Source organism: Stigmatopora nigra, chromosome 18, assembly GCF_051989575.1.
Source record: "Stigmatopora nigra isolate UIUO_SnigA chromosome 18, RoL_Snig_1.1, whole genome shotgun sequence".
In the NCBI taxonomy this organism is placed as follows: Eukaryota; Metazoa; Chordata; class Actinopteri; order Syngnathiformes; family Syngnathidae; genus Stigmatopora; species Stigmatopora nigra.
In genome coordinates, this window is record NC_135525.1 from 5,030,128 (window position 1) to 5,049,402 (window position 19,275).

Genomic DNA, 19,275 nt, shown 5'->3' on the forward strand with positions numbered 1-19,275 from the left:
CGTCATCTCACTTTTTGACCCAATTCCCATGTCAGATTTGGACTACCCCGAAGGCTTGGCGTACGACTGGGTCAACAAACGTATCTACTTCACTGACTACAATAATAAAAATGTGCAGTCCATGGGCTTGGATGGAATCAACCGTACAATCATCGCCCGCTCAAACCGTCCCAGAGCTATCGTGGTGGATCCTTGCTATGGGTAAAACACTGCCATTTTATCAGCAAATCTCACAAGATTAATTAACAAGATTTGTCCTCTGTCCAGTTACTTGTACTGGACCGACTGGGCGCACCCCGCTAAGATTGAACGAGCCACGCTGGGTGGGAACTTCCGAACTGCCATCATTAACAGCAGCTTGACCACACCCAATGGTCTTGCGATTGACTTTGAGGAGAGGATGTTGTACTGGGCTGATGCTACACTGTATGTTAACTTTATCATTGACTTCAAAAACAACTTGTAACTATTTTCTAAAAGACTTTTCTATCTTCCATTAGAGATAAAATCGAACGGTCCTCCTTAACAGGGGCAAACAGGCAAGTGATCTTACTGGGAGTCCAGTACCCCTTTGCCATGACAGTTTTTAAGCAGGACATCTTCTGGACCGACTGGACGGAAAGAGGAATTTTTAGGGCAGGAAAAGAAGACGGTTCTGACGTGGTAGTCTTCGGGCAGGATTTTCAATACCGGCCCAATGATATTCACGTCTATGCTTCGTCTAAACAAGAGAGTTGTTCCAGTTCCTGTTTGCAGTTCAATGGAGGGTGCAGTCACGTCTGTGTACCTGGTAATCTCAATTTATTGACTACAATCGCAGTCCACTCATTTAAATGGACTGTTTAATTTTATTATGAAAACAACTACTATGTTTAAATTAAAGGGGGAACTGTATTATTTTGTTAAAAATCACAACTGACGCCTGACCAAGACTTTCTCAAAATAAGCATCACTGAGATTGAGACTCTTTCAGTGCCATTGATGATGATAGACATCCAATTGTGTGGCTATTTTGATCCTTCTGTTGTGAATTTGAAATGAGTTTATCCCTGTAGACATCTAATTTGTTTGGGGTTGAAGGGTTACAAGATTGAGATCAAGTCAAAATCACGATCAAAACAAGATTGAGACTAAGTCAAGATCGAGAACCCTGAGAGTGAAGAGCAATATCTGAATATAGATATACTATAGAATGTGTCTTTTAACCATGATTAGTCTGGATAGCAAAACTTGAAAAACCTAACATAACGTGAATTCTCCTCCAGGCCCAACAGGACCAGAGTGCCAGTGCCCCCACGAAGGCAAATGGTACCTGGCCAATAACGGCAAGGACTGCATCCAGGACAATGGAAAGCGATGCAAGCCCAATCAGTTCACCTGTCTGAACAGCAATTGCATCCCCCAAACCTGGAAGTGCGACGGCTTTGACGACTGCAAGGACAACTCGGATGAGTTGGAGAGAGTGTGTGGTGAGCCATAGCAACTTTGAGTGGGTTGAGAGCGGGTTCTTTCTTTTATTAAATGTATTCATTTGATGTTTGCAAGCCTTCCATACTTGCTCGAGCACGCAGTTCACCTGCGACAACGGCCGCTGCATCCTGCTCAGCTACGCCTGCGACTACACCGACGACTGCGGCGACAACAGCGACGAGCGTGGCTGCCCCTTTCCCACCTGCAACCCGGATTCGGAGTTCACCTGTAACAACGGGCGCTGCATCAGTGCTGCCTTCGTGTGCGACGGCTTCAATGACTGCCGGGACAACGCTACCTCGGATGAAATCAACTGCCGTGAGTCATTTCTTGAGATATGAGCCTTCTGTGGCCACAAAAGATTTAGAAAATTGACCAATCACACATTGTTTATCTTTTTGTTAGTTTTTTTGGGGATCAGTTGTCTAATTAGTTCATGTATAGATGATGTTTTTTCATGTTTATATTATAAAAGCCACGGATATTTACATTTTTGATAAACAAATCAGATAAGATAATTTTTAATAATATTTTTTATTATTATTCTTAAGATTAGATTTATTATTAGTATTATTATTGTGATAATATTTATTGTTATTGTTATTATAATATGTATTGTTATTCATATAATATTTATAACATTTAGTGTTATGATACAAAATTCCTTACATATAAAAAAGCAAAAAAACACATTAAACCTTATTTATATTTTTTTGAAAATGTACTTACTAATATTAATTAAACAATTAATGAACATTTGAAAAATATACGTATATTTAAAGAGAATATTTACTGTTTTTTACCAAGATTACTCTATTCCGAATATATTCTTAAGTCTGTTTAAAGTAAAAAGGAAACATTTGCAATGCAAAGTAACATTTACTATTTGTTGGTTATTTTCTGTTTTTCAGTAAGAAAACACCCATTACTGGATGAATGAATTCCTTATGATATTGACCCAAATAACGTGCTTTTGATTCATACAGTCTCTCTTAAATACCACGTGTTATGATTTTTCTTAAGATTTTCCCCTCAAAGTAACTGCACTGGCTTATACATGAGAAATTGTAAAATTCAGCGATTTTTAGGGGAGAATATTTACACTGTTAACTTGATGGGAATAGATTCAATTCACTTGAGTGACTGTGTAATTATGCAAGCAACTCATTTCATCATGATGAAGACAAAATAATTCAAAACAAACTGAACGTCTGTCATTCTCAATGCCAGTCAGTAATTATTGATTAGGCATTAGGCTTAAACTACACTAATACATGAACATGTCGCCCCCTTCCCCAGCTGACAGGCAGTGTCCCACGGGCAAGGTGAAATGCAACAACACCAACATCTGCATCTTCCCCGACAACCTGTGTGACGGATACAACAACTGCGGCGACAATAGCGATGAGAATCCGCTCTTCTGCGGTAAACTTTTGCTCGACCTGAGAAATGCGTTGCCTTGTACTCAAACTTTATTTTTGTTTTTGACAGCCGGTCGCACATGTCCTCCGAACAAATTCCAATGTGACAGTGGTAAGTGCATCCCAGATTCTTGGGTGTGCGATAGCTACAAGGACTGCATTGATGGAACGGATGAACCGCCATCCTGCGGTAAGTTCCTTTTACCAGAAACCTAAATGATAAAATGACTTGGTAATTTTATATTAATGCTATTCTTTTCCAGAGCATCAAGTGAAAACTTGCGAGATAGGCCAGTTTACGTGTACAAATGGAAACTGCATTCCTTCATCTTTTGTGTGTGATGGCAACAATGACTGCTGGGATGATAGTGACGAGGCTCCTGAGCTGCAGTGTGGTCAGTTTAACCTGTTAAATAACATTGATGGCAGGAGATGTTCATTTATTATTATTATTGTTATTATTTTTAGGTTTGATTTGGTTGATTTACACTGGCACCGCCAAGAATTTTTTTTAATCATTCTTTTAATTAGCCAATTTGTGAATTCATATTTAAATCATTCATATTCACTGATTTCATTCCAGAAATTTGTTTTTAAGGTTTTTCTTTTTAATTAAAAAATAAATAAGTAACACATTTTATTATAAGGACACTTTAAATCTGGAAGAGGAACAAAATCCAATGAGATAAACAGAGCACAGACTAAAAGCTAAATCAAAATAACGGGAAGAAAGAAGAAATTAAATTGTATGAATTCATTTTAAAAATCAATACCAGTTGTTCGAAATTAAAATATATCATTTAAATAATAATTAAAGAATGGTAACATCATGTTCATTTTATATTTTGTTGCATTTTATAATATTCAAATTTAAACATAAAATAGGTAAGCATTTTTTTCTTTATTCATTAAACATTCTTTAAATATAAATAATAATAATGAGAACATATTTAGTTAAACAAAATGATAATTTACTTTACTATCTACCTTTGTGTGGGTGTATTTTTTACTTGTAAATATTAATTATATATTAATTATCTATAGTTTTATAAATTAATGTGGACCTTTATCACAATCAATGGCAGCCAATGAGTTAAAAAGCTCAAAAAAGAGAATATAGACCAACATGCAATATTTAATATTAGTTATGTATGACCTGATATTATGTGCTGTTATTCCCCACAGGCCAGCATACTTGCAGCCCTAACCAATTCACCTGCCCGACCTGGCTGCCGGGTCACCCGCGCTGCATCTCTCTCAATGACGTTTGTGACGGCGACAAAGACTGCGCCGACGCCGCCGACGAGCTCCAAAACTGCCCAAATCGGACCTGCCACTTGAATGAGTTTAAATGCAACAACGGTCTTTGCATCTATCTTCCTTTTCAGTGAGTAAAACGTCGTCGCCAGACCTAACGAGAACAATCCGTGAAATGTTCGTTACCCCCTCACAGCTGCGACCACGTCAACGACTGCGGAGACGGCAGTGACGAACTGGGCTGTACTTACGGCACGTGCGGCAGTTTGCAGTTCACTTGCAGCAATGGGGCCTGCATTTCATCCGCTTACGTTTGTGACGGCGAGGCTGACTGCCTAGATGGGTCGGATGAAGCGGACAGCCGTTGCGTGACCCCGCAACCCACGTGCGCACCTCACCAGTACTTGTGCAAGTCGGGAGAATGCATTGATATGAAGAACGTGTGCAATGGGGTGAAGGATTGCCAGGACAATAGTGATGAAAAAGGCTGCGGTAAGATAAACTAGAATGCTAAGATGTTTGATTATGTGTTAAAAAAGTGTGAATTGGAGCATGAATTGTTTGGCTTAAATATATAGAATGTCATTCTCCACTAATACTTGTGGGTGGTTTTGACTTGTAACTCTGTTCTACTAAATTAGTATAAGTTCTGTATCAAGTCATTGCAAATTACGCTTACTTTTGCTAGTCAAAATTGCCCAATGCAGGAACAAATGTACTCATGGCAATCATGACAATGTACAATTTCAAAATGCAAAGTTTTATATGTAGACATGTGTCAAAATGGCGGCCCGGGGGCCAAATCTGGCCCGCCGCATCACTTTGTGGGGCCCGGGAAAATAAATCATGAGTGCCGACTTTCTGTTTTAGGATCAAATTAAAATGAAGAGTATAGATGTGTATTAAATCTCCTGATATTCCCCCTTTTAAATCCATAATTGTAATTTTTAATCAATTTTTTCTGTATTTTTAGTCCAAAAATCATTTTGTAAAATCTAAAAATATATAAAATAAGATAAAATAAACATTGTTTTAGTTCTATAAAAAACAGAATATTCATGAATTTTAATCCTGTTCTTTTAATTAAGTAGCAGGACAGACATATGACACACAAGACATTGTAGACCTAGGTAAAAAACTGGAAAAAGACAGCACTAACCAAAGCTCGGTCTTTCAATTCATTCAGGAATCAATGAGTGCCTGAACCCCGCACTCCACCATTGCGCCCAGCAGTGCACAGACACTGCCACCGGTTACTACTGCTCCTGCAACCCCGGCTTCCAGCTCATGCCCGACGGCAAAGCCTGCGAGGACGTGGACGAGTGTCTGACCACACCGTCCGTCTGCAGTCAGATCTGCGACAACACCGTCGGCTCCTACCATTGCAAATGCGCCCCGGGATATCTTCGTGAACCCGACGGGCGCGGCTGCCGCCAGAACAGTGGCGTGGAGCCGTATCTACTGTACACCAATCGCTACTATATCCGCAACTTGACCACGGATGGGTCCAGGATGAGCATCGTGCTGCAAGGTCTCTCAAATGCAATGGCGTTGGATTACGATTATTCCGAGAAGTGGCTTTACTGGTTCGACGCCGGAGTGGGGAAGATGGAGAGGATGCGTTTCAACGGTTTCGGCAGGGAGGTTCTGCTGGACGGCGTATTTGGCTTGGACGGAATGGCGCTGGACTGGGTGGGCCGGTGCGTAAGAGCTTGTCTGGAAATGTCCTTTGTCAACTCTCTGATTGGCCAAATTTGGTCTAATACTGATTTGTTTTCAATCTACAGGAAGTTATACTGGGTAGATAGTTTCTTTGGCTCTGTTCATGTGATGGAGTTAGATGGGCGATACCGGAAGAAGCTGATCAGCGGCCACTTCACGGACGGAAATGTCACTTACACCATCACCCGACCGAGAGCCGTGGCTGTCAACCCCAAATTTGGGTAAAAAGAATGATTACACCATGTTATTCGTATTGTAGAAGCTGCTTACCGTCTTGTTTAATTCATCAAATGTGTGGTTGGTTCTCAGGTACTTGTATTGGACTGATTGGGCGGACACTCCGTATATCGGCAGAGCCGGTATGGGTGGAAGCAACGTCAGCGCTATTATAACTGCCAAGCTAGAGTGGCCAAGTGCCATAACTATCGACTACACCACAAATAAGATTTTCTTTGCCGACGCCCATCTCAACTTTCTCGAGTGAGTTGAATATGACTTCTGGTTGTTAAGTCAGCGTGTATCAAGTGGCGCAATGCAAAATGATTCATCTAAACAAACAGAAGTTTAAAGCATTATTTTTTGCATTTTCTGATCGATTGTTCTGTACTGTGTAAGTGCTCAAATTTGCCTGTTTTATTATTTAAACGTCAGAACAATTGGATTGCAAAGACAAAACTGTGCCAAATTTGGTTGAAAAGCAACAGATTTCTGTTCCTATAAAAGTTTCAGTTTTCAAAATTTATCTTTTTTTTTGCAAGAATGGAGGTTTTATTTCTAATTTCAAAGTTATCCTTGATAAAGTATATTTCTCCCCTTAAAACTCTTGAGTTGGTTCATGTTGATGCCCTGAACAAATGGCTACAAAAAGTGAAAACTGACAAAATTTCCCGAAAATCTGTATTTTTTCTTGGAAAAAATGACCATGTATAGTCAGAGAGGAGATCTGACACAGTGTTTTTCTGACTTTTTGCAGCTTTGCTGACATGGATGGCAAAAACCGCCATCGGACACTCTCGGGTACCTTGCCGCATGTCTTTGCGGTGTCCCTCTTTGAGGACACTCTCTATTGGACGGACTTGAATACGCACACTGTAGAAAAAGCCCATAAATACACGGGTGATGGGCGTACGCTCATGGGCAACAACACCCACCCAACGTATGACCTTCACGTTTCCCACCCCTACCGGCAACCACAAAGTATGACATTCTGATATGTTGTTGTTTTTTTACCACACATTTTACATTGATTTTTTTTTTCCTAGGTGAAAACCCATGCTCCTCCCACTTCTTATCTTGCAGTCATCTGTGTCTGATTGCGCCTGGTGGGCAGAGAGCTACTTGCGAGTGTCCAGATCATTTTATTGCAATTTCCTTGGGATTCCAGATCCAATGTGTTGCCGACTGCTCCAGCACACAGTTTCGTTGCGGAGACAATGAAAGGTTGAAAAACTATCTATGTTGTAGCTATAAGGCATTCATTCATGTTACGTTGTAGTTAGAGTTTCCCTCAATGAGCCATTGATTTCTATTGATAGAGACCTGACTGTTTTGAAACACACAATCATGATAATTCAATGCCATAAATTCCAGTTACAATTAATTTGCCATTTTGGTGACAGTGATGAGTTAATAGCAAATACTCTCACATGTATTTCTTTCTTTGGATTTTGTATATTTTTATTCAACTTTTTTTTTATTAATTTAATTTAATTAATTTTCTGTTCTAAAAGTTAAGGAAAAATGAGTAGTTATTCTTATCCTGATTTTTTTTCATTACTATTTTTTAACCAAACCAATTAAAAAACAGTAAATAGCACAAAAATAATAATTTAAAAAAGAAAGTTAATATCGAAATGGGCTAAATTCTACTTTAGTAGCAGATTTTATGACAGTTCATTTCATGTGATACATTTCAATTAAAATCTGCATACCATCTTAATTCTTGCCATGCCCTTGATAAAATTAGACGTCCAATTACGTTGGTAGCTTTTTTAATCCTTCTCCTGGCAAAGAATGAACGCTCACCATCCTCCCTCTTCAAATTATTGGGTGTCTATCACTTTCAATAGTGGCCAATGAATGAAGCCATGTTTTTTTCAATTTCAGGTGCATTCCCATATGGTGGAAGTGTGATGGCCAATCTGACTGCGGGGATGGCTCAGATGAGCCGCACACCTGCCCGACTCGCATTTGTCCCATTGGTCGCTTCCAATGTCAAGACGGAAACTGCACATATCCCGGCTTCCTTTGCGACGGCGAATCGGACTGTCCCGATGGTTCTGATGAGAATGCCGCCCTTTGTAGTACGTTGTATATCACAAGAGTCCGACTTGATCTTTATCGGATCCAAAATCAAACGTGGTTTTGTGGCTTTAGGTGACCATCGGTGTGAGGAAAACCAATTCCAGTGCAAGAACAAGCTGTGCATCCCAATGTCGTTGCACTGCGACGGCTTCAAGGACTGCTCGGATGGAAGTGATGAGGACGCCGAGACCTGCGCTCAGAAGACATGCCGGCCTGGAGAGTTCCAGTGCAATAATGGGAGGTGCCTACCGGCGAACTATGTGTGCGACGCACAGGACGACTGCGGCGACGGATCAGATGAACCTTTCGACACTTGCAGTGAGTTGGACATACCAGAGAAAGGGGCATGGGGGGTCAAGATCAAGGCCCATGGGCCAAATCTAGCCCATTGCTAACTTTCGTGTGGGTCGCCAAAGTCAATAGCGTGATGATTTTTATTAAACTAAAATGCAGGTATGTCAAATCTAATACGAAAGTCAGAGATATTTACCCCTTTTTTTCCTTTAACAAAATTAAATGTAAAAATTGAAAATGCAGACTAGAACAAAGCTGAGATTTTTTTTAATGTCAAATTTACCTAGTACGTAAATCTGAGAATATTTTCCCCTTTTTTCCTTTAACAAAATTAAATGTAAAAATGAAAATACATGCTAGAAAAAAACTGAGCTTTTTTTTAATTCATTTATAAAAACTAAATCTTTAAATACATTTTAAAAAGACAATATGTACTGTTTGCCTTTTTCTCTTTAAGGATTTTTTTACATTGTGGAATGATTATTTTCATTAGTTAGAGACTCAAAAAATAGAACTGAGCAATTTTTATGTCAACAATGTCTCCAAAGAGTACATTGACAAATTAGATTAAGATTCATTTGCAAATCAATTAATAAGGCAGCCCTATTGATGACACAAGATGTCCAATCCAAGCTTTGGCATTAATGAAACGATCCTCTGATACCCCTACGTGTTAACGTAATGTTGTTTCTTCCTCGCCAGTGGGCCCAGACTACAAGTGCGACGAAACCGAGTTCTCCTGCAAGACAAACTACCGCTGCATTCCTCAGTGGGCCCGCTGCGACGGCACCAACGACTGCATCGACAACAGCGACGAGCAAGGCTGTGGTCAGTATCGTGGTGCTACATATAACATTAGTTTGTTCAAATATCCTCCTTTGCCCTCGTGATTTTGTTTTTGGGGTTGTTTTCCCCAACAGAGGAGCTTACATGTGACCCCCTGGGCGATTTCCGTTGCGACAATCACCGATGCGTCCCCATTCGTTGGAAGTGTGACGGCAGCAACGACTGCGGGGACAACTCGGACGAGAGGAACTGCCGTATGTCATTTTTGTTGGCGCGCTCATTTGTCTGTTGTTTTTAGCCTTCTGATCGTTCTTTTTTTTAGAGCCGAGACCTTGCTCCGAGAGCGAGTACCGATGCGACAATTTGCAGTGCATACCTGGGAATTGGGTGTGCGACCACGACAATGATTGCGGCGATGACTCGGATGAACGAGATTGTGGTGAGATTCACTTTATTTGACTCATTGACTGCCATAGATGTCCAATCTAATTGAAATGAGAGGGTGGGCAGGGAATAAACCAATAATATTCATTGGCTGCCACTATTATAGAAATGTATATTAATCTATACGAAATGATAGATTAACAAACAACACATGGTAGTCAGTTGATAATCACATTTAGACGAGCTATTTATTTATCTATTCTTTATATTACAGAAATCTATTTTCTTTATTTGACTGAACAATGAAAATATAACTTTTCCAAATCATATGTCATCACTGTTTTGGGATATTTCTTATTAAATTATTTTAAAATTAAAAATTAAAAAGGGATTCTATTTAGTATTTCATTAGACTATGTTCATATATTCAATATTTTCACTCATATTTTAATATAATAATCAATATATATTTTTACCTTTTGGTCTTTGTTTATGTAAAAAAAAGTCATATTCATTGAATATTATAGTATCTAGCGCATTGGCTTTACAGTTCTTAGATCAAGGGATCAATCCCAAGTGAGTTTTGACCTTGCGTGGGTTTTCACTGGGTTTCTTCCCACATACCAAAAACATGCAGAATAGGCTGAATGAAAACACTAAATTGCTCTTAGTTATCAGTGTGACCATGAATGGATGTGTGTCTCCTTGTACCCTCCGATTGGCTGGCTACCCCCACCTGTTGCTCACAGTTGGCTGGGATAGACTCCAGCACCCTCCGCACTTGTGAATGAATGAATTATAATATTGTATTTAATGTATCATTTATGTTTAGTTTGATCGCTGCCAAGCCCTCGCAGTCAAAATGGATTTGATAATTATCGCTGTTAAAAGCAACCAATGAGTGAAACATTTCTCCTTCCAGAGCTGCAAACGTGCCCTCCAGGCAAATTTCAGTGTGACTCGGGTCACTGCGTCCCCTCTGTGCTGCAGTGCGACGGCATCCCCCACTGTCATGATCTCTCGGACGAGATCGGCTGTCGTAAGTAAACACTAATATTCATTCATTTCACTTCAAAATGTATTGATTCTGAACGACACCCATGCTTTTCCTAGCCACTCGTTACCCGGGAGGCCGATGGTGCCCTGTGGACAAATTCCAATGCGCCAACCATCTGTGTGTGAACATGGCCTGGGTGTGCGATGGCACCGACGACTGCGGCGACCGCTCCGACGAACAGCTCGCTTCGTGCTGTGAGATTTTCTAGTATTTTTATAGTAGGAGAAGATCTCGGCCAATCATTTTCTCATGTTTTATTTTGAACAGTGAACATCACATGCGAGATGCCATCCCGTTTCCGATGTGCCAACGGATACTGCGTTTTGTCCGGCTTACTTTGCAACAAGAAGGATGACTGTGGTGATGGCAGTGACGAGACAGAAGAACTTTGTGAGATTACAACTTATTTTTACTTATGAGTTTTAGCCAGTGCTAAAATTGCATCCCCTTTCTTGCCTGAATTTACATATAACACATTGACCACCGTTGATTAACTAGACCAGGGGTCCGGAACCTTTTTGAAAGAGAGAGCCATAAATAATTGCTATTTTCAAATGTTATTCCTTGAGAGTCATACTCACAATTTAAAAGTCAAAATACATGAAAACGAACGTTTCCCATAGAAATGAACTAAAACTAATTAATTCGTCCCAATTCTCTGAAAAAAGACCAAAATCAGGATATTTATTGGATTGGAATTTTTTTTTAAATTTGTTGTAATGTCATCTATTAACAAAGTAACAAATAACTAGTGGTTTAATACTACTAAAATGTGTTTAACTATGATTAAAATTAGACAGATTTCACGGAAGGGAGACAGAGAGATCTTACACTAAATTTAATTCTAATTTTGTTGTAAGCTTTTATACGTTTCTTCTCCAGTGTTGGCTCTATTTACCCCGCCTCCACCCTGACTTTCATATCGAGGGTTGTTTGCTTTTGTCTTACCTTCAAAATATTCCCAAAATGATGCACACAAATGTCCTCACAATAGAATGACGCACGACCACTTGCCAACGAGAAGTATTATCCACGCCTCAAAATTCTACTCGTATCTCAAATTGCTCGTATGTCAGGTCACTCGTATGTCGAGGTACTACTGTATATGATAATAATAATAAATAGGCAAAGTTTATTGCCAGACCTTTCCAGTCCAAATGGATTAGACATGGCAGGTAGCTTGTATTCACTAATGAATATCAATTTCATTTTGTACAGTTTATAGTACAATTCTTCAACTGGATACAGTTGAACACAGTAAAAGTATTCCTCGCAATTTTGTTTGGAACATGCTTCCATAAACAGACATGTAATAAATGGCAGTTGAGCTCATGGATCTCTTTTGCAAAGATTACTCTAAGCACCGCTAATACGTTTTGACTTTGTTCCGGAGGTCGGAGAAATGGTTAGAGTAAATCACCAAATGACATGAGTTAACCGCGCCGGACACAAAGCCCCGCCAAACGTACCACAGATAAGGAAATTCTACGCCATTGTTGCGCAATCAGCTTAGACAGCAATCAAAACAAATCATTTGCAGTCAGGACGGGCTTGGGATTAAATAGCCAGCGGTCGCCGTCGGATTTAGACGTTGAGCGAATTAAAAGAAGAATTATAGATACTATATGTATTATTTGGTTTAGTCTGACTAAAAGATGAAAGGACAATCAAATGTTAATGTCTTTTTTTTTTTTGCAGGTCGCCCACCCACATTGGCCCCCTGCACGTTGGACCAGTTTAAATGCACCAATGGACACTGTGTGGCTCTGCCGTACGTCTGCGACCATAACGACAATTGTGGGGATCAAACGGACGAGTTGGGGTGCAGTAAGTACTGCCAGAACTGCACCGTAGTATTGATGGAAAGTTATGTCTAAAGCGGTTTGTTGTTTTGGACTCAGATTTTGGACACGACCGCAACTGTGAGGAGAAAAAGTGCCAGCAGAAATGCACCAACTTGAACGGAACTGGGTTTATTTGCTCCTGCAATTCTGGATATGTGGTGGATCCGGACAATACCTACACTTGTTTGGGTAAACGACAGTTGAAAGCAGTACATTTTATTAAAGATATATGGAAAGGAGGGGGTACTCAGATCTGAGCATCCATTTTTAAAAGAGGTTATATGAGGCCATTGTGATGCATTGTGATTGGGAGTACCAATGCATAAATATACAATTATATAGTGATGTCAGTATGTTAATTTTGGATTTAATTAGTACTTGAATATATATTTTCTTTTCAATATTTTTAATTGGTTTACATTTTCAGCATTTTTACTTTTATTTTTATAAACTTGATTTTTATTATATAAATGTAAATCAACTTTTTGATTTATTTTTTTCAGATATATTGATTTAGTATTTTTTCCATCCCTGTGGCAGTAGCTCTGTCCCCTCTATCTTTTTTTAAATTACATTTTAATATTTCTTAATACATTCTTTTACTTTACTTTGTACTTTATACTTTTTACTTTAATGATGATTGATGAGTATGTTAATACTTTAGTCCTGTTTTTCTGTTTATGTTTCATATGTACTGTTAACGGATGCACTTTTTTATGTGTATCGTATCTTGTGCTGACCCGGCCCATCTGTCAAATTTTTAAAGTCCATGTGGGCCCAAAAGTTTGCCCACCCCTGAGTTAGACAGTGCAGTTGCAAAGGCCGCAGAACAACAAAGCAAAAGCACAATACAAAGCAAAGCAAAGTAAATCGGATCATTAAGAATCACCAAATCAAATCATTAAGACAGAAAAGCAGCAAAAACACAAAACGAGCAAGAGTGAACTCCCATGTATTTCTTTCAATATTCATAAATTTTTCTTTGTATTTTTGCCACTCCGGTGGTAACATATTTTCTAAATTCCCACAGACATCAACGAATGTGAGATGTTCGGAATCTGCCCTCAGCTGTGCAAGAACACCAAAGGTGGCTACGACTGTGAATGCGCACCAGGCTACCGTAAAGTCGGTAACGGCAAAATGTGCGAGGCCGAAGGTGAGCTATCCATTTATTCTCTCTCCCTTTACCTCTAAATCAGTGATTTTCAACCACTGTGCCGTGGCACACTAGTGTGCCGTGAGAGATCGTCAGGTGTGCCGTGAGAAATTATCCAATATCCTTTTTTTTTTTAAATTAACATTTATTAATAGTTTTCTGCAAATATGATGTCATTGTCCAGTGTCCGTGCTGTAGTAAATATACTATACAGAGTGTCATTTTGTAAAATTCTTGGTTAGTGGTGTGCCACAAATTTTTCCAATGTAAAAAATGTGCCGTGGCTCAAAAAAGGTTGAAAAACACTGCTCTAAATGACAAATCTGCTAACATTTGTCTTACTTTTCCAGGCGCCACTCCTATGCTACTTCTCCCCGAGAGCATCCGCATCCGGAGGTTTAACCTGCAGACGGGAGGATACCACGATTTCATCCAAGAGAGCGAGCGGATAATGGCACTGGACTACGACTGGGACCACAACAACACTGGATATAGTGAGTCCATGCACACGAAAGAATGTTTGAATTAATCTGTTTTTTTAAGAAATGTGCTGATATCACTTTCTCATGGTTATAGTAACCCTAAAGATAAATAATTGGCAATTCATGATTCAATGCCTATTATTATAAAGATGATGCATTACATTACTAAACAAAAATGGTAAATTTTGGAGCACCTTAATTGCGAATAGATTGGGGTTTGCTTAAATTTGTAGGCATATTTTTAAGGGATGAATACGAGTAAATATTGTTATTTTTTTCGTTTAATATAGAAAAACGGTAAATATTCACAATACAATATTTGCCTATTGCGTTATAGCTTTTTTCACTCTGAACCGCTTGTTAATTGTTTTTTTAGGCTATGGTTATCCCAAAAATATTTAATATGTTACATTAACGGTGCTTATTTTGTGTGCTGTTTCCTACTATTACTTTAATGTAAAATATTTGTTCTTCTTTTCTAATAAATTAACAAAATTGCCTAGTTTAGGAGTCTAACCCAAAAAATCTGATTTATATTCCAGTGTATTTTATTGTTATTTTTTTTAATATTATTGTTTTTTTATTTATTATTATTTATTTTAATTATTATTATTTTTATGTGTTTTTTTTAGGTATGGTTTACTTCACCGTGGCTAGAAAGGACAATGCACCTGGCGGTATTAAGAGAGCTTATATACCCTCAACGGATGACGGCAGCAATAACATTGGCGCCGCCGTTGACCTTGGTATCAAATACATCACCACACCGGATGGTATCGCCGTGGACTGGGTGGGCAGGTAAGTTCTGCCATTTTTAGCTGCAGTTTTACCTCCTTAGATGGGTTACTGATGGATATTTGTGTGGTAGGCATATATACTGGGCAGACTCCAAGCTGAAGAGGTTAGAGGTGGCCATGATGGACGGGCGCTACAGGAAGCACCTTGTCAAAACCGAACTGGGACACCCGTCTGCCGTGGCGGTCAACCCAAGACTCGGGTAAGAGAAACATAAGTCCAAATGACTGCAAATCAGTGCTGGACTCATTTACGGTTTTCATTCATGTTTATATCAATTTAATTCTGGGCAAAATTCATTATTGAGGACATTAATGTATTTAACCTTAGTGGCCTGAAATTGTAATTTTGTCATAATACCAATAACTTATCCAAGCTATGGAACCCCAAAATTTCAAGAAAATGTCTAGAAACATAAAAAAAACAACACTTATTAGGTTTATATTTCTAAAAAAACGAAGAAGAATATACAGGGCCAGAATATGTATGCATATATTTAGCAATTCACATGTATGTAAAACCTTTAAAGAGGGACTCCAAATATGGTCCATAATACTGTCCAACTCTACAGAATGCTTTACTGGTCAGACCGTGGAGAAGAAGCCAAGATTGAATGTTCCTGGTTAGACGGTCAACAGAGGAAAGTCTTAGTGGGGCAAAACATGGGTTGGCCCACCGGCCTGTCCATCGACTTTACCAACAATGACAGAATCTACTGGTCGGACTCCAAGGAAAGCCGCATCGAGTCCGTTCTCCCTTCAGGAGAAGACCGCCGAACTGCAGTCTATATCGGTGAGAACTGTCCAAAATTCCTGATGACTGGCCAACAGCTCATTTTGAACTCTGTCCGTAGATGTGAGAAACCCCTTCAGCGTGAGCGTGTTTGAAGACCACGTTTACTGGAACACGCAGGAGAAAGGCGAGATCTTCCGGCAGGACAAGTTTGGTGGGGGGACCAAGACCAAGCTGCTTACTGTTGGCCCCTGGCTCACACAAATTTCTGTGTACCAACAGCAGCGATACAACTCCATTAATAGTAAGTCATTCCAATATAGATGATTGGACGTCATAATCAATGGAAAGTCAAGGTTTAGGTTTTTACATTCATTTTAACCTTCATATTGGATTGGATAATTTTATTCATCCCGTATTTGGAAAATTTCATTGTCACTAGCAAGAGAGTGAGAATGCAGACACAGAAAAATACATTTTAGACGTAGATAGCTAGGTAGTAAATAAGTTAATAAATAAATACATATGAATAAATAAGAATGAAATACATACATATACATATATACATATACATATACATATACATATACATATACATATACATATACATATACATATACATATACATATACATATACATATACATATGCATATGCATATACATATACATATACATATACATATACATATACATATACATATACTTTTACATACACATAGATGCACATAGATTTTTGTAATGTTTTTTTTCCTCTTCTAAATTTTACAAACACTACCTGGAGAGTCTATGATTTTGGAGAACCGGTTTATAGTTAGGTTGACTAAATCTATATCCTACCACAGTGAAGAATCCATGCAAAGGAATTTGCAGCCACCTGTGTCTTCTTCGACCGGGCGGTTACACGTGCGCTTGTCCCGAAGGCACCAGTTTCGTCCCTGGAAGTGACACACAATGCGATGCCGGTATGTATTTTCACTGTTTAAAATGTCCAGTTCATTTGTTAGATCAAAATCCCACACATGACATCTTGTAGGGTTCGAGCCGCCGCCCACCATGCCGCCACCATGCCAGTGTCAAAATGGCGGCACGTGCTATTTTGATGACGACAAGGCTCTTTGCAAGTAAGTTAGATTTTATTAGATAACTTTATTCATCCCGTAGTTGGGAAATTTCATTGTCACAGTAGTAAGAGGGTGAGAATACAGACACCAATATTTTATGCAAATGTTATTCATATATACTGCTGTCAAAATGAACAAATTCACTGAAACCTTTATAATTTGTGGCAAAAATACAATATACATTTTTTGGGGGGAGTTGGTCTTAAATTTGACTTCAAATGGCATTAAAATGAAACACATTTCATTGGTCGCCTCTTTTTCAGGTGTCCTCCAGACTGGGAAGGCGACTATTGCCAGACGAGTGCATACGCCGTGGTGGCGTCATCGAGTACGTTGATACAAATAGAAAAACCAGAGTTTTGCGCTGCTTAACCGTGACGTGACGTCTTGATTGCAGTCGGCATTGCCATTGGAGTGAGCATCATCATCTTGCTTCTCCTGGTCGGTTTGGTTTATGCTGCCAAGAAGAAGTCTGGCTTAATTGATAGAGTCAGGAACAGCCTTCCTTCAATGCCTTCCATGCCTTCCATGCCTTCCATGCCTTCCATGCCATCCATGCCATCCATGCCTTCCATGCCCTCAATGCCATCTGTGCCTTCAATGCCCAACCTTACTTTCTTCAGGTAAGATTTCATAAGAGAATGTTTTGTAAACTTTTCGGTCCTCCATATAAAATAAGATTTAAAAAAAAAAACAAGAACTAAAAAAGTAAATAAAATTACCAGATTTCCAAACAATAAAAGTTATGTGTACATATATATGTATGGATATTTATGTGTATACATGTGTATATATATGTGTATATATATGTGTATATATGTGTATATATATGTGTATATATACGTGTATATATACATGTGTATATAGTTTGTATATATGTGTATTTATGTGTATATATGTGTACATGTGTATTTATATGTAATTTATTTTTGAAACAATGTGTTGAATTGTAAAGATGAATGATTAGGCGATCATAATTAACACTTTTGTGAGCGACCTAATTAACACTGCACGTAAATATTTCAAAGTTAAATACATAAGTGCTACAAACGTGTGTTCATTTTTTCTTCATATACAGAAAAAGCTCCCCTTCAAATATATCCAATGTAGAAGATGGTGAACCAAGGCTGAATTCAGATGCGGTAAGTAAACATACTTTGAAAAAATACTTTGATTAGATCTTGGTTTATTGATGTTCTATTTTTTTTTTGTCAGGTTCCATGCATATCTTTGGTGGAGCCGGAGCAAAAAAGTTTTGACAATCCAGCTTATGTGACCAGTACCCAACCAGGCGCCAAGCGCACCCCCACCACCGAAGCCACTCCCAATGGAAGAAGCCAGGTGAAAAAATAAAATATTATCATGATGAAATACACTATATTATTTAAAATTGCAAATTCCAGTTGACAATTGTGTTCATATTGGTGGTTTGTTTATACCAATTTTTAGTCACAAATTACGGGTGCGCCTTATACTCCAACAAATACGTGAATGTGTTCTAACCACCTTGGTGTGTGTTTGTGTGCAGGAGAGCATCTCAAATCCATTTTATATGGAGGAGGTGAAAGTCCCAAATGAGCCCCCCAGAATGAGCGCCCCCGTAACTTCGACATCCGACAAGGTTCGATTATTAGATTTTTTTTTTTTTTTATTTAATTAAAACCATACATCCTCTATGAATACTGTTTATATGGCATTGCAGGCGGCTTTTGAGAATCCAGCATACAGCTCAGAGACCGACGACATCCCTTCGCCGCCGGCCTCTTCAAGAGCACAGGTAACCATGGAAACACCCACTCAAACCTGTGTCAATGACCAGGAATATAATGGCACTTCAAAACTATTCTGAAATTTACATTTCTCAACAGCAATTGGAACCCATCGCTGATGAGGGATTAGTTTCTTTTCAAAACCCAGAGTACATGGTGAGTTTTAACCATAATGTTAGCTTTTACAAAAATGGTGAGAAAGTGTGCAATCTCTGTAATATGCAATTTTTGTCCAATTGCAGGAAAATGTGGGTTGGACAAATGATGATTCTGAGATTTAATGTCGGAGAGAGATGATGAGAGTTTCTCAAATGATGCTGAGTTTTTTTTTATTATAAATTAGTGTTTTGTGTACATTCTGATTCTTTCTAATTTTGATGCTTGTCATTTTTTTAGGCTCTAAAGATATGTGACCAGGTTTGCATATTTGATTGAATAAACTGCTGTATAGGCATCCTTTGTATTTTCTTCCTATAGGAATAACAACAGTAGCAAAGGGATCTGATAAAAAGATATGCTTTTGTCAATTTCGCTGTGCAAGATGTGAGTATGCAATATTACTATTTATCCAGTACAATTACTTTTAAAAATATTATACTAGTGCATATTGGTCGTTGAAAAAGGTAAGGATGCTTGGAGTGACAGTGATGCATTCAAATGCAACCAGAAAGGTTGGAATT

The 19,275-nt window shown here is 38.7% G+C and overlaps 1 protein-coding gene across 1 annotated transcript in view; it reads left to right on the plus strand.

The window, feature by feature from the left end:
* Positions 1 to 19,049, plus strand: part of lrp2b (low density lipoprotein receptor-related protein 2b) — a 42,686-nt gene extending 23,637 nt beyond the window's left edge. Inside the window, exons 41-81 of the mRNA XM_077739765.1 lie at positions 36 to 201; positions 268 to 426; positions 501 to 790; positions 1,266 to 1,469; positions 1,546 to 1,788; positions 2,770 to 2,895; positions 2,962 to 3,081; positions 3,155 to 3,286; positions 4,077 to 4,278; positions 4,345 to 4,640; positions 5,335 to 5,848; positions 5,936 to 6,091; positions 6,180 to 6,350; positions 6,844 to 7,067; positions 7,133 to 7,310; positions 7,977 to 8,173; positions 8,247 to 8,492; positions 9,171 to 9,296; positions 9,389 to 9,508; positions 9,577 to 9,693; positions 10,561 to 10,677; positions 10,752 to 10,889; positions 10,963 to 11,085; positions 12,394 to 12,522; positions 12,597 to 12,728; positions 13,570 to 13,695; positions 14,046 to 14,189; positions 14,810 to 14,975; positions 15,046 to 15,174; positions 15,544 to 15,764; positions 15,826 to 16,008; positions 16,548 to 16,667; positions 16,739 to 16,826; positions 17,090 to 17,154; positions 17,224 to 17,449; positions 17,905 to 17,968; positions 18,042 to 18,167; positions 18,355 to 18,447; positions 18,529 to 18,603; positions 18,695 to 18,751; positions 18,838 to 19,049. Coding sequence (XP_077595891.1) covers positions 36 to 201; positions 268 to 426; positions 501 to 790; positions 1,266 to 1,469; positions 1,546 to 1,788; positions 2,770 to 2,895; positions 2,962 to 3,081; positions 3,155 to 3,286; positions 4,077 to 4,278; positions 4,345 to 4,640; positions 5,335 to 5,848; positions 5,936 to 6,091; positions 6,180 to 6,350; positions 6,844 to 7,067; positions 7,133 to 7,310; positions 7,977 to 8,173; positions 8,247 to 8,492; positions 9,171 to 9,296; positions 9,389 to 9,508; positions 9,577 to 9,693; positions 10,561 to 10,677; positions 10,752 to 10,889; positions 10,963 to 11,085; positions 12,394 to 12,522; positions 12,597 to 12,728; positions 13,570 to 13,695; positions 14,046 to 14,189; positions 14,810 to 14,975; positions 15,046 to 15,174; positions 15,544 to 15,764; positions 15,826 to 16,008; positions 16,548 to 16,667; positions 16,739 to 16,826; positions 17,090 to 17,154; positions 17,224 to 17,449; positions 17,905 to 17,968; positions 18,042 to 18,167; positions 18,355 to 18,447; positions 18,529 to 18,603; positions 18,695 to 18,751; positions 18,838 to 18,876 — 6,548 coding nt within the window. The 3' untranslated portion in view covers positions 18,877 to 19,049. The remainder of the gene's footprint in view (positions 1 to 35; positions 202 to 267; positions 427 to 500; positions 791 to 1,265; positions 1,470 to 1,545; positions 1,789 to 2,769; positions 2,896 to 2,961; positions 3,082 to 3,154; positions 3,287 to 4,076; positions 4,279 to 4,344; positions 4,641 to 5,334; positions 5,849 to 5,935; positions 6,092 to 6,179; positions 6,351 to 6,843; positions 7,068 to 7,132; positions 7,311 to 7,976; positions 8,174 to 8,246; positions 8,493 to 9,170; positions 9,297 to 9,388; positions 9,509 to 9,576; positions 9,694 to 10,560; positions 10,678 to 10,751; positions 10,890 to 10,962; positions 11,086 to 12,393; positions 12,523 to 12,596; positions 12,729 to 13,569; positions 13,696 to 14,045; positions 14,190 to 14,809; positions 14,976 to 15,045; positions 15,175 to 15,543; positions 15,765 to 15,825; positions 16,009 to 16,547; positions 16,668 to 16,738; positions 16,827 to 17,089; positions 17,155 to 17,223; positions 17,450 to 17,904; positions 17,969 to 18,041; positions 18,168 to 18,354; positions 18,448 to 18,528; positions 18,604 to 18,694; positions 18,752 to 18,837) is intronic.
* The last annotated feature ends 226 nt before the right edge of the window (positions 19,050 to 19,275 follow it).